Here is a 14,334-nt window from a genome sequence, read left to right as displayed (position 1 = left end):
CTTTTATTGGTACATTTTAGGTATACAACATGTTTACATTTATCATTGGGTGCTTCTACCTGTACATGATGTATCTTGGTTCTTATTTTTTCCCCATTACCTGTGTACCCTTCACCCCTCCACCTTTCCCTATTTACATAGACTTTGTTTCCATTTTTTTTCTTTTCTCATAATTTTACCTTTCCCTTCTTTCCTTTCCCCATCTCCTCCCACCACTCCTAGCCCTTTGGACCTTTTCCTATTTCAAATTATTATTTCAATTATTATTATCAATTATTCGTTATTAATCCTTCTAATCCTTATTTACACTTTCAATTTCTCACACTAGAGAAACTATTCAGTATTTACACATGTATGTCCTATTTATTTCACTTAAGAGTGGGCCAGGGGTTTAGCTCAGTGGTTTCGGCACCTGCTGCGCAAGAGCAAGGACCCGAGTTCGATCCCCGGTACTAAAAAAAAAAAAAAATTTCACTTAAGAGTATGGCCTCAATATGCATCCATTTAGCTATAAATGACTCTAGTTTCTCATTCTTTATGGCTGAGTAGTACTCCATTTTATTAAAAAACCACATCTTCTTTATCCAGTTTCCAGTTGATGGGCACTTGGGCTGTTTCCAAGATTTAGCTATTACAAATTGTGCCGCTAAAAACATGGGTGCACATATATCTCTGTGGTATGATTCTTTTAATTCTTTTGGGAAGATACCCAGCCAGGGAATAGCTGGGTCAAATGGGACCTCCAGCCCTAGTTCTTTGAGGTATCTCCACACTGATTTCCATAGTGGTTGCACCAGTCTGCACTCCCACCAACAATGGAGAAGGGTTCCTTTCTCTCCACATCCCCAGTAGCATTTGATATTGGTTGATTTCTTGGTAGCAGTCACTCTTTGTGGGGTGAGGTGGAATCTCTGTTGTTTTCATCTGCATCTCTCGAATGACCAGTGATGTTGAACATTTTTTCATATGTTTATTTGCTATTTCTACTTCTTTGTGTGAGAAATGTCTGTTCATTTCAGATGCTCATTTTTGAATTGGGTCTTTGAATTTTGGGGGTCTGATTTTTTTCAGTTCTTTATATATTCTAGATAGTAGTCCTTTGTCTGAGGTACAGCTGCTAAAAATTTTTTCCCACATTGTAGGTTGTCTGTTAGCTCTGTTGGTGGCTTCTCTTGCAGTGCAGAAGCTTTTTAATAAGATGAGATCCCAGTTGTTGATTCTTTCTGCTAGTTCCCATGCTATTGAGGTTTTGTTCATAAAGTCTTTTCCTACGCCAATATCTTCAAGAGTTCTACCTAACGTATCTTCCAGTAAGTTTAGTGTTTCTGTCTTAATATTTAGATCTTTAATCTACTTCGATCTTAGTTTAGTGCATGGTGATAGGTATGGGTCTAGTTTCAATCTCTGGCAGGTTGAAATCCAGTTTTTCCAACACCATTTATTAAATAGGCTATCTTTCCTCCAATGAGGGTGGTTGGTTCCTTTGTCAAAGATGAGGTGGCTGCATACTTATTTCTCTATCTCCAGAGTTTCCAGGTTCTACGCATGGATGAAGACCTCAGGAGATGGCAGTTGAGTGAAGAATGATTGGTGATACAAACTTAGAAAGTCAATGATGAGTAGCACTTTATGTATTTCTTTCTTTCTTTTTTCTTAAAGAGCCTGGAAAATTCCTTTCCTGCCCCATAATGCAGCTCTTTGCTGCTATCACACATGCTAAGCTGTCTTGGGTTGCCTTCTTCAATATAGATGCTAGATGGTTAAATGGCTTTTAGTCAAGAAGGAATTTTTATTTCTTTAGCCTTGCTTGTTTGGACCTGTGACCCTATCTAGAGCTGAGGGCGCAATTCCCGTGGGTCTAATGAGAGATGACCTCATGCCTTTTTTTTTCTGGCCTGAGGCATAAATTCTTAACTTGGCCCTCCACCTCCATCCCAACCTTTTTCATTTGTTCTCTATCACAGTGAATAATACTTCCATCTGGGCACTTATATATGCAGTTAACCCAGAATTCACACAAGACTCTTTTCTCTGCATTAGCCCCTCTCATCCAAGTTGACCACCAGCTGTTGTCCAGGTCCCTAAGTGTTCTTGGAATCTCTGCACTTACTTCCATCTCCACACCTATTACTTGAGTCCAGGGCCCTATGCTCTCTCAGCAGAATTATCACATTGGCCACCTAATTGGTCTCCCTTCTCTTAGGTACCTATTTCCATGCATCCTTCATCCTGCAGCTGGAAAATACAAATCTTAACTCTTCTTTAAAGTGCTTTGGTGGGTGGTTCCTACTGTCTTCAAGATATGGTTCAAACTTGAATGTACAAAGCTGCAGCTGTTTAGCTGTTTACTTGTCTGGCATCATCTCCTACTCTCCCCTGGGGGTTATACGCTAAATATATTGAATTACCTGTTCTACAACTAGTGCAGACAATCTTTTGCCTACTTCCTCAACTCTGTCAACTTCTGCTCATCACGTAGGGTTTTTGGCTTAGGTGTCATATCCTTTGGGAAAACATCCTTGCTACTTCTCAGAGCTTTCCCAGGTCTTTTTTCATTTCTTTCTTTCTTTCTTTCTTTTTTTTTTTTTTTTGGACCGGGGATCGAACTCGGGCCTTTGCATCCCAGGTCTTTTTTCTATTTCGCTTGAGTCCCAGGGGTCCGTATGTGGTACAGCGTTAGGGTTAAAACTACAAGCAATAGTGTTGACTTATCAGACTTGAAATTTCAGCTTGGTCGTTTACTAGCTGTACGACCTAGGGCAACTAAATTGTTTTATCTGTAACATGGGAATAATAGTTCATCAGTCTGTTTTGAGAATTAAATGAGATGATGTAAAGTGCTCACAATTATATTAGTTGTTCGCTTTCTCTGCCGCTCACCTCAACCTCTCGGGGTGAGGTTTATGCATGATTGCGATTTAACGCACACTTTTTTGGTCTGGTCTCATCTTGTTTTCTGTTGGATCAGGCAGTCAAAACAAGCCAGGAGATACCTGACTTTCAGTCACGACTTTCGGTCCAGGAGTTCTCAGACTCTGAACGCCCCCAGGTGGCTCAAGCGCTCTGCAGCAAAAGCCAAGCGAACTAGGACATACCATTCCAAATTTTCGGCGAATAAAGGTCTTTTCTAACTGAATAGCTCAAGTGTTTATCAGATACCGCCTCTTTAGCTATCTAACTTTGAATTCTATCAGACCAAATAAAGTGAAAAGTAGGATTATAAGAGAATCTGTCCAGCTTCCTCCCCCATCACGCAAGGGCATTGGTACTTACCCTTCTCGATTCCCTCTCAATAATGGTACCGTCCGCGGAGGGGCGAACAGGGAGGCACTCGGAAGTCCTCAGGGTTAGCAGGCTGGTGCTAGTGTACAACCACCCCTCCCTCCCTGAAGCTGTGGTACCGCTCGCTACCCGCTGATTGGCTGCTACGGTCCCGCAGTCCGCCTCAGCCCGCCGCTCCGCCCTCAGAACAGCTTCGGCCGCCGCGCCGCTTGGCTCTCGTATTCCTTGTTCTCGGCGGGCTCTGGGGCCTCAGCGCCGCGGCCCTTAGTCATGTCGGGTAGGTGATTCCTTCAGCGAGCAGCGGCCGCAGCGAGAACGGGCCTGGCGGGGTTGGGCCGCTTTCCCGCCCACCAGAGGGCCCTGCGGGAAAGCCTCGGCCTGAAGGAGGCTGGGGGGGGGGGCGGAGTCGGTGCCGCCATGTTGGACCGAGGCACGCACGTTTCCAACGCTCGCTCCCGGGCTGGAAATCACGGCGGGAGCGCTTCGGGGCCCTGTTTTTTGGTTCTGTCCTTGGAACCTAAGGAGACTTGCGGCCCCTGGGGAGGGTGTGTGTGATTCGAGGGGTTGGGGCCGTTTACGCCATCCTAGGGGCGGGGGGACCCGAGATCAGAGCATCTGCCTGAGAGAACCGGTGCGTCTGGTTCTCCGCTCCGCCTCAGATCTTTCTGCGAGGCCTCGGGCCAGTCGTCTCACCGCTTCGTTCCTCAGTTTCCCCAGCAGTGAAGTGGAGCTGGGCCTTCCCGACTCACCCATTCTTCAGGTGGGGGCCTTGACGCTCTGGGAGCCTTTTCAAAGGACATTGCATTATATGAAACCATATTTGTCGTCGTTTCTTCTGAAGTAAACACGTGGATTCGAGTTGGGGTTGTTTGCATATAATTCGGTTTCCATTTCACCTGTCGTTCTCTACCCGCTTCCCCCCAACTCCTCAGTGTTTTATGTCCCAAGCTTGGAAATGAGCATTGCAATTACTGTTAAGTTTTGTATGTATATGTGGCATCTCCCTTACAAAATACAAGAAAGGTAGTTGCTTCCACGAAGTGGTTAAATTTGTAGAGGCCACCCGTTGTGTGGAAAAGAAAAAAAAAGGCATCGGTCTCTTCAGGACAGCCAGTTTAGATCCTGCTAAACCAGAATAAAAAATATCTAGAACGTGGAGGGCCTCTTGATGTAGCACTTCTGTCCGATCACACAAGGTCCTCTGTTGGACAACATCACAGGCGGCCAAGACCAAGTATCCACTTGTTAGAGATCATCGTGAGAGTTGGATATCACTTCCCTTGTGAGAAACAAGATTTCCTGAAGCTAAGTGGTTGGGATGAAACGTATCCTTGTAGCAGAGGCTGTTAACATTTTTAAGGGCCAACCTTTTAGCATTTAAAAACCCCCAGGGACCCAGTCCTGGAGAAGCTTGGAAATGTGTGGCTAAAGAAGCAGCAGAGAGGGCCAGGGATTTAGCTCAGTGGTTCTGGCGCCTGCCTTGCAAGCGCACGGTCCCGACTTCGATCCCCGGTACCAAAAAAAAAAGCAGAGGGAGAAGAGTCCAATTTAGTGAGAAAGATTGGACAGAATGATAGACTTTCCTTAGCTTAAGCTTGTAAATAAGGAGCCAGACTAGCAGTCTTTGAGCCTGCTTTATGGAAAAGACTAAACTTGAATTTATCTCTTGCTTTTCATTTAGTTATTGTTCAAACGGAATAATTCCAAAGTAGGTGTGTGTACATCTTTTATCAGATACATAATTCGGCATGAGGTCCAGTAAGGGTCCCGAAAAATTCAAAGAAGTGCTGAGTTAAGAGGATATATAACTTAATGGGGCGGGGGATTTAGCTCAGTGGTTTTGCCGCCTGCTGCGCAAGCGCAAGGACCTGAGTTCGATCCCCGGTACCAAAAAAAAAAAAAAGGATATATAACTTATGGTTAAAAAATATAAAAATTCTACCTTCAGTTCTGGAGCAACTGACCATTTCAGTAAATATAGTGCTCATTAAAATGATTTTAAACGTAATTACTGGTATACGATAATGGCTTATTTTTATAGGACTGGGTAGTTTGAGTGGAAAATTAAAATTTAGGGATTTGCCTATATGTATGTAAAATTGAGACTTCTGGGTATCATCGTAGCTGATCAGTAGTAATCTGATCTTGAAATTACCAAACACCAAATGTTTGTCCCTTTGTAGTTTCTTTAATATCGAGATAGCTTTCAAGGAGCAAAGTACTGTTCAACATAAGCTTGGTTCTAAACAGTCAATTAAAGCTAGAGTCTTTAAATTCTATTTAGCCATATAGTATGTACATTTTGTAATGTGTGTATAAAGATACTTTTTGACTTTGTAAAAATAATGCATTTGACTTGTTTGATGAATGTTTAATAAACAGACTAAATTTCTTTTAAGCAGTTAATAACAATAAGTCCTTTAAGCATTCAAGACTGCACTTTTAAATTTAATCTTTCAAATTGACTCAACCACTCCAAATACCTGGCAGGCCTGATTTATAAACCTAACAAAATGTAAGCACTTAAGTAATAAATCAAAACTAAATATTTTAAATGAGTCTGACATTCAAACACTGTTCACAAAGGTGAATTATCTGACGTTTCATATCACAAGTTTATCAATTAAACAAAAATACAAAATCAAGATACTTATTCTGGGCAGTGTTGCCAGGTATCTTGAAAGTCCTGTGTCTTCAAACACCAAAGAGCTGGGCTGGGGATGCAGCTCAGAGGTAGAGCTTTTGCCTTATTTGTAAGAGGTCCTGGGTTCAATCCCTACTATTTAGGGTTAGGAAGGGCTTAGGAAAAGAAAGGGCACGTCCTTGCTGCTCCAAATGATGTAGAAACCAAAGTAGTAAGGCATGTAGCTAACTCAGCAGCTATACTGAGAAAAGGGAGTAGGTCTTGTTTAGAGATTTAAGTTTTATTGTCCAAGTAACTAATGACAGGAGATGAAACCTTGACACTGTTAGAGCTGGGTGATGAGAATTGAAGATCTTGGATTTATAGATTATGTGTTTGAAGGACTATATCTTCATTGGAGGAGTGAACTAGGAAAAAAAATCTTTGTATTAACATTAGAGATAAGCCTGGATGCTGAGTGAGAAGTCTTACCTGGTGATTTTAACCTGGGACTATTGCTTCACACACTTGGGTATTCATTTAGGTTCCGGGGAATGTTGAGACAATTAACTGAAAAATTGTTTCTGGGCTGATAAAATCCTTGGTGATCTTTGTGAAAATGTGAAAAAACATTTTTCAGAAAGAAATATCACAACTCAGATCACAACAAATCTCAGAAAAAAGCTTTGCAAAAGACGAACTGTCTAGGGATGTGACTTGGTGGTAGAACACTTACCTAGTGTGTTCAAGGCCACAAGTTCAATCCCAACACTGCAAAAATAAAAATCACAGTAAATAATTACAGAACACTTCTTCAGAATGAGTAAATGACAAATACGACTGGAGTCCCAAAATACTTATAATATGAAAGTATATATTTATTAAAAATATAAACCCTAAGACTAAAATATGGGAAAAGGCCACGTAGATTTGAAAAGGAATTGGGAAAAGTAGAAAAGTTGAAGAGTGGAAGAAATAATGGATGAGATTGTTGTAATTTGCCAGAATTCAATTTAGAATACTAAAGATGAAAATAAATAGAAGATTAAGAAATAAGGGAAATGGATTGAGAGTCTTGTTTAATAGCATGATTGAAAAGGAGAAATTGGGGCTGGGGATTTAGCTCAGTGGTTTTGCCGCCTGCTGCGCAAGCGCAAGGACCCGAGTTCAATCCCCGGTACCAAAAAAAGAAAATGGGGAAAGAATTGCTTAAAAAATGGAATTTTTCCAAAATGGACATTTTAATCAAGCCCTCATCTCAAACATGAAACGTAAAAATCATATCTAAATAAATTGATATGAAACTGCACGTTATAAAATACCAGTAACATCAGAGGAAATGGAGAAATAAGTTTGATGATGTCTAATAATTGTTGATTAAGGTTCATAAGTTTTAAGAATGAAAAGTAAATGATCCTTAGAGGAAAATAACCATTGACCCCAAATTTTCTATCCAGATAAACTTTCATGTAGTCAGGTACTTCAGAAAGACTCTGAATACCACTTAGGGGTCTTTGTTGAAATAATAAAGATTAAATCCAGCGCTGGGAATGTAGCTTAGTTTTACAGCTATTGCCTAGCATGTGTAAAGCCCTGGGTTTGATCCCTAGCAATGGAAAAAAAAAATCCAGAAGGAATTCTCTATAAAACCAGTGTATCTCCGGTACCAAAAAACCCAAAAATATAGTGTAAAAGAAAGAAACATGGTAAATAAAAGTATTGTCTGTGTAACACTGAACATAGACAGTGAATAAATTTAGAAATAAAAAGTAGAAGCAAAATAGGTGAGGTTTGTGATTGGAATTAGGGTATTAAAGTCTATGTTTCATGGAGGTTGAACTTTAATTTGAACTTTGTCAGGAAAGCATGTTAAAAATTGACTTTAGGGCTGGGGATTTAGCTCAGTGGTTCCACCACCTGCCTGGCAAGCGCAAGGTCTCCAGTTTGATCCCCAGTATCAAAAAAAAAAAAAAATTTACTTTAGTCATGAAAAAAATCAAGTGGTAACAAAAATTGAAGTTGACTATAACTTGTAAATAGGAGGAGGAAAAAGGAATAAAAATCTAATAGGACCGGGGGTTTAGCTCAGTGGTTCTGCCGCCTGCCTTGAAAGCACAAGGTCCGAGTTTGACCCCGGTACCCCCCAAAAAATCTAATAAAGGAATTAAAAAGGAAAAGAAAACCATGGTAAATAAACAGTTCCAATTTAAAAATAAATGTTAAAAAAAATGTTGAAAGTAACATGGAGGAATATAAACCAGGCAGATAACCACACTGAAGGTGTATAGTAAGTAATAGCCATTTTGTAATGTTAAAAGTAAATTCACCAGGACCATATGTGTACTTTTACATCCCTTACAGCCTCAAAGGATAGAAAACAAAAAGGACCAATTACAATAAATTGACAAGTCTATAGTCAGATGGGAAGTTTTCATAACCTCCCTCTGTATAACAGATCAGAAAATTAATAGGATCCATTACGCCTTAAATCTCTGCACTCTAGGAGACTGAGGCAGGAGGATTGCAAGTTTGTGCATAGTCTGGGCAGTTTAGCAAGACCCTATATCAAAATAAAACTAAAAGGGATGGCAATGTAGCTTGGTGCAAAGGCCTTGGGTTCAGTCCCCAGTACCAACCAAACAAGACAAAACAACAACAAACAATAAAATCTGAATGAATGATAATTTTATTGGCCCAATTTACTCAAAATTTAGAAACTAAGTCTTTTCAACCATCCACACAGGGGATATGCCTCAAAGGGAAGAAAAAGCAAGTTTTAACATACTAAGAATGATACAGAAAATACTTTTACCGACTTTGGTGGAATAATGTTAGAAAAAAATAAACCCGATACACTTGTGACCCAGGGATTTAGCTCAGTGGTGCCATCGCCTGCCTCAAAAGCGCAAGGTCCTGAGTTCGATCCCCGGAAATGAAATAAAAAAAACCTGATGCCCTTGAAAATTTAAAAGAGTAATTCACAAGTCCAAACAAAAGACTTTAATGTCTTTTTTTTTTTTTTTTTTTGGCAGGGGTTGGTATTGGGGTTTGAACCCATGGTCTTGCATGTATTAGACAAGCACTCAAGCGGAGTTATGTCCCTGACCCTTTTTCTAATTTTGTATTTTAAGGCAGGGTTTTGCTGAGTTGCTGAGGCTGATCTTGAACTTCCCATACTTCTTTCTTGGCCTCTGAATAGCTAGGATTACAGTCTTATGTCACTGTGCCTGCAGTCTTTTTTGTTTTGCTTTATGTTTTGAGACACAGTTCAGGCTGACCTTGAACTCTGTAGCTGAGGCTGGTTTGCAGCAATCCTGCTTCACCCTCCTTAGTGCTGGGATTACAGGCATGTGCCATCACACCTGGCTGTGTCAAGTAATCTTAATGAACAGTTGTTTGAGATAAATAACAAACTGATTTTCTCTGCTGAATATCAAACATCTGTACCTTATCACTGAAGTATTTAAACTAGGGTCAATTTACTGGTCAGTATCTCTTACTTATCTTAGAGTTTTAAAGTCAGGTAGTTAAAGAAGTCAGATTTACTGACTGAAGGAACTGGGTTAAGGTTAAAGATCTTAATACTTACTAGGTTTGAGATGGGATTATATGATCTAGGTGCTGTATTCTGTAGTTTTGCCTGAATGGAAAGGAAATACACTAGGATATTAGACTACTCTGTCACTGGGAGAATCCATGTCTTTGCCTTGGGATACAGTTTAAGCTGAAGCTTCATGCATTCCCAAGTGTCTTAAGTTTTACTCGTACTTCTTTTTTTTTTTTTTTTTTTTTTGGTACCGGGGATCAAACTCGGGTCCTTGCACTTTTGAGGCAGGCGACGGAACCACTGGGCTAAATCTCTGGCCCTTACTCATACTTCTTTTCCCTCATAACCCTTTGTGAAGTTAATTTTCTTTGTCTTTTTTTTTTTTTTTTTTTTTGGTATGGGGGATCGAACTCAGGACCATGTGCTTGCGAGGCAGGCGTCAGAACCACTGAGCTAAATCCCTGGCCCTCTTTTGATAGATGCATCTATTCTCTTTATTGTCCAGTTGGATTCTCTATCCTTTGCCTATTTTTCTTTGTTAGCAAGCTCTAGTCATTTTATTTGTTATGGGTATAGCAATGAGGTAGTTTGTTGTTGTTGTTTTGGGTTTTTTTGGGGTTTTTTTCAGTTCTGGTAGGCTTACGCCCTTCAGATCTGTAGAAACAATTTATGTCAAGATTTCATTTAACTTGTTCAGCTTGTGAGAGGCTATTGGATTCAAGCCCTGGTACTCCCCCCTCCTCATCTTTTTCTGTCAGATTGGAGATTTTTATTGCAGAAAAATGGCAAATTTCATATCACCCACTTCTGCAGCCAGTGATAGTGTTTCCATATGGAAGCTTTGTGTAAACTGAAAAATTACTAATTTCATTTGATTTGGGGTGGGTTTCAGAACTGTTCAGCAGTAAAAGTGTTTAAAACTGGATGTGGTTGGGCTAATGGTCAGCAGTGTGAGATATAGAGCCATTTTGCAGTTGCAGGAGTACATTATTTCATGTAAAATTGATCTTGTTCATCACAAATGACTTAGGTCATTCATTTGATTAAGTAGAAGCCTGAAGGAAGATAAGGTCTCTTCAGCAGTTTTTGATATTACTCACACTTTGAAATACTGAAAAACACCTTATAGTTCATATTTCTTTTATTTTTTGACATGTTAATTCATGCCTTTGTTGATAGTTTTGGGTTTTTGGGGGGGGCGGTTCTAAAATGGAGGTTAGAAGCAGTTACCAGTGAGTTGGTTTACCAGTGAATTGGTATACGAATTGGTTGAATCCCTGAAAGCTTGGTAAAATCAGAGTTAACTAACTGAGCGCCTTTAAGCAAGTCTTTAGAAACCCTTGTATTAGTGCTGACACCATAGCAGTTGGATATAGAGGAACAGTGGTTTATATTGGGTTGGTAAGAATATGTAAGTAAATACTCTGGGGATTTATCTTGTCATAGTGCATATCTTTCCCCTTTTTGGACCTGACGAGTTTTAACAGGTGTCCATGTATGCACATGCATGGTGAGTGTATCTTGAGCACATGTATGTGCATATCTTGAGCTTTTGAGTTTGTTTTTATTTTTAAAAATTTTTTGTAGTACTGTAGATTGACCTCAGTGGTGCTCTACCAGTGAGTTACACCACAGGCTGCTTATTTTTGTTTTGAGCCAGGGTCTAGCTAAATTTCCCAAGACTGGTGTGGAGCTTGCGATCTTCCTATTTCAGCCTCCTAAGTAGCTGGAATTACAAAGTGTTGTTTTGTTGTTTTTGTTTTTACAGTACTGGGGATTGAACACAGGGCCTTTGTACTGAGCTACATCCATACCCCTCTTTTTATTTTTTATTTTGAGACAGGAGCTTGCTGGAGTCCAGGCTGGGCTTTAATTTGTGATCCTTCTGCCTCAGCCTTCCACAGTGCTGGCATTGTGCTTACCTACTAGTTCTTTTTAAAGGATAGATTTTCACTGATTGTTTCACATCTGTTTTTTTATCTGGTTTATATGACCATTAGAACGCATTTGTAGAGCAGTGGTTTTCGAAGATGTAGTTACTGTATAAAAGCAAATGTTGTTGGTATAGATTTCTCCCTGCACAAAGTTTAACTTTCAGTTTTTCTTTCCATGATTAATATTTTACATTTTTTTGGCACATTTCATCTATCTGAGCTAGTCAGTTTTGGGGAAAGCACAATTTTAATTAAGATTTAAAATTCTTTTTATGTATTTTAGATTCTGGAAGTTACGGTCAGTCTGGGGGTGAGCAGCAAAGGTAAAGTATGCATATATTTTAAAAAATAATAAAAGGCTAAAACAAAAAGATGAATGTAGTCAGGCTCCTCTCTTGAGTCTTGGTATGTAGATGTTTTAATTAAATTTTAGCTTGTCACGGGAAGAGAATGGGCTGTGTAATAAGTACATTCTGTGAAACATTTCTTCTGTCAGCATCAGTACGTTTAGGTGCTTCTTAGAGTAAAACAGTCTCTTACGTCAGGGCCGGGGATTTAGCTCAATGGTTCTGCCACCTGCCTCGCAAGTGTAAGGACCCAAGTTTGATCCCTGGTACCAAAAAAAAAAAAAAAAAGGAATCTCTTAGGTATTATAAAGATTATGTTTTCTGGGGCCAAGGATTTAGCTCAGTGGTTCTGTCACCTGCCTTGAAAGTACAAGGTCCTGAGTTTGATCCCCGATACCCCCCCTCAAAAAAAAAGATTATGTTTTCTTAAGACATTTCTTAGAATAGATCATTATTAAGGGAATACAATAATTCCTTAAAAAAGCATTTTTTGATGGTGTATAATTTGCTAATGTGATTTTTGAGCAGATTTTCAGTCCTTATGCTCACAATCAAAACTTTATTTTTATGTGAATGTGTACATGTAATAGGCTTTCCTCGCTTATCAGGACAACTTTCTACTTTTCCAATAAATGGTTTTCCCATTGTAAGATATTTAGAACAGCATGTCAGATATCTTTAGTCATCAATTTTTTTTTTTTTTTGGTACTGGGGATCGAACTCAGGTCCTTGCGTTTGCGCAGCAGGCGGCAGAACCACTGAGCTAAATCCCCGGCCCTTAAAGCTTTTTGAAAACAAAACTAATTTGACTTTTTTAATTCTCATAAATAGGGTTAACAAAAAGATAGCGTTAACCTCCCAGTAGGTATCTGGCAAGTGTTTATGTATTTTTAAAAGTTAAGGAACTTTCTTAGCACATCATGTAAATGTTTTGTTTTTATTAGGATATTTGAAAGTCACAGTATATATTAAGAAAGTTTGTTTCTAGGCCAGGGATGTGGCTTAGTGGTAGACTGCTTGCTTAGCACGCACAAGGCCCTGCTTTCAATCTCTAATACTACAAAATAAAACTAAAAAACACAGTTTGTTTCTAACTTCCTAGAGCTTACATGCTATAAAATTAAAGAGAATTTAGATATAGGCAGGTGTATTTATTCACTTAGCAAATATTTATTGAATTCTTACCAGGCTTTGCTAGGATACTGAAAATACAATATACTGTAAATTAATTTTGTGACAGTACACTGGAGGTACACGTTTCTAATTACTGAGGCATTTAAACTGGACTTTTAGTGCCATATTGCCTTTTCTTTTCTTTTTCTTTTTTTTTTTGGTACTGGGGATTGAACTTGGGTCTTTGCACTTCCGAGGCAGGCGGTGGAACCACTGAGCTAAATCCCTGGCCCTATTTTTTTTTTTTTTTTCATATTGCCTTTTCTAAGAAGTTGAAAACTTTTAACTAAAGCACATGGTAGGACGAAATTTAATTTGTCAGAATGCAGCTAAACTGAAGTGTTAAAAAGTTGTATTTCTGCTTCTAATATTTATATGAGCCAAGTGTGGTTGCACACTCAGGATGCTGAGGCAGATGGATTGCCTTGAGTTTAAGGCCAGCCTGACTATATAGTGAGTGTGAGTTCAAGGGCAGCCTAAACTACATGGTAAGACCCTGTCTCAAAAAAAGGGGGGGCTGAGGATTTAGCTCAGTGGTGCCTCTGCCTGCCCTGCAAGCACAAGGTTGTCAGTTCGATGTCTTTTTTTGGTACTGGGGCTCGAACTGACAACCTTGCGCTTGCCACTGAGCTAAATCCCTGGCCCCAGAAAAATTTTTTTTTTATTATGGGTCTTGCTATATAGTTCTTAGGAAAAAAAGTTATTTGGCTGTACATGATTTAAATATTAGAAAAATTAAAAATTCTGTAGGCTAAAATAACCTTGTGATCAAATTAGGCTTATCAGTGCTTACCTCTTTTTTATTATTATTATCATTATTTATCCCAAAGCATAACTCTTGAGATTTTCCAGCTCTGGTGAAGTTTTATTTATGGGAATTTGTTAAAGCAAAACTTTTGGTACTTGTTCAACATTTAAGAGGTCTGGGAGTGACTTTGTTAATGTCTTTAATAGTCTTTGATCATTACATTTCAGTTTAGATCTTAAGAGACAGGTAGATTGACAATTCTCAGAAAAGAAGACTGTATCTGAGTTGAAAGTTGAAAATGAAGACAGGGTTCCTTATGTAAGCTTTTAAATTTCTTTAAGCACATTTCTTTGAAATATTACTCATTTGTGTTTTACAGTTATTCTTCCTATGGAAGTCAAGGCAACCAAGGCTATGGACAAGCACCACAAGTAGGTTGAAAAGTAAATTGTCTTCTTCATAAAGTTATTTTTATTTTAAGTAGGTGATGAAACTTGAATATTTACCTAAATTTCAGAGCTATTCTGGCTATGGACAAACGACTGATTCTTCGTATGGGCAGAGCTATGGGAGTTACTCCAGTTATGGACAGAGCCAATCAGGTTGGACTGGCTTGTTAAATTTGCTGTTTTAGAGATTCTGAAATCAGAACGTTCACTAACTAGTGTACCTATCTATCT

General features: G+C 39.2%; 1 protein-coding gene across 4 annotated transcripts in view; it reads left to right on the top strand.

The window, feature by feature from the left end:
• Positions 1 to 3,427: 3,427 nt before the first annotated feature.
• Taf15 (TATA-box binding protein associated factor 15) overlaps positions 3,428 to 14,334 on the top strand; it is a 33,858-nt gene continuing 22,951 nt past the window's right edge. For 3 of the 4 annotated variants that reach the window (XM_004870662.4, XM_021248892.2, XM_004870661.4), the window contains exons 1-4: positions 3,428 to 3,559; positions 11,670 to 11,709; positions 14,034 to 14,085; positions 14,172 to 14,256. In XM_004870662.4, coding sequence (XP_004870719.1) covers positions 3,553 to 3,559; positions 11,670 to 11,709; positions 14,034 to 14,085; positions 14,172 to 14,256 — 184 coding nt within the window. In that variant the 5' untranslated portion in view covers positions 3,428 to 3,552. The remainder of the gene's footprint in view (positions 3,560 to 11,669; positions 11,710 to 14,033; positions 14,086 to 14,171; positions 14,257 to 14,334) is intronic. The other variant, XM_021248893.2, reaches the window with a different exon arrangement.

Source organism: Heterocephalus glaber, unplaced genomic scaffold, assembly GCF_053883595.1.
Source record: "Heterocephalus glaber isolate CG9 unplaced genomic scaffold, H.glaber_assembly_v1.0 deba00001564, whole genome shotgun sequence".
NCBI classification, from domain to species: Eukaryota; Metazoa; Chordata; class Mammalia; order Rodentia; family Bathyergidae; genus Heterocephalus; species Heterocephalus glaber.
Note: the sequence above shows the minus strand (reverse complement) of the source record. Positions and strands in the feature narration are given on the sequence as shown.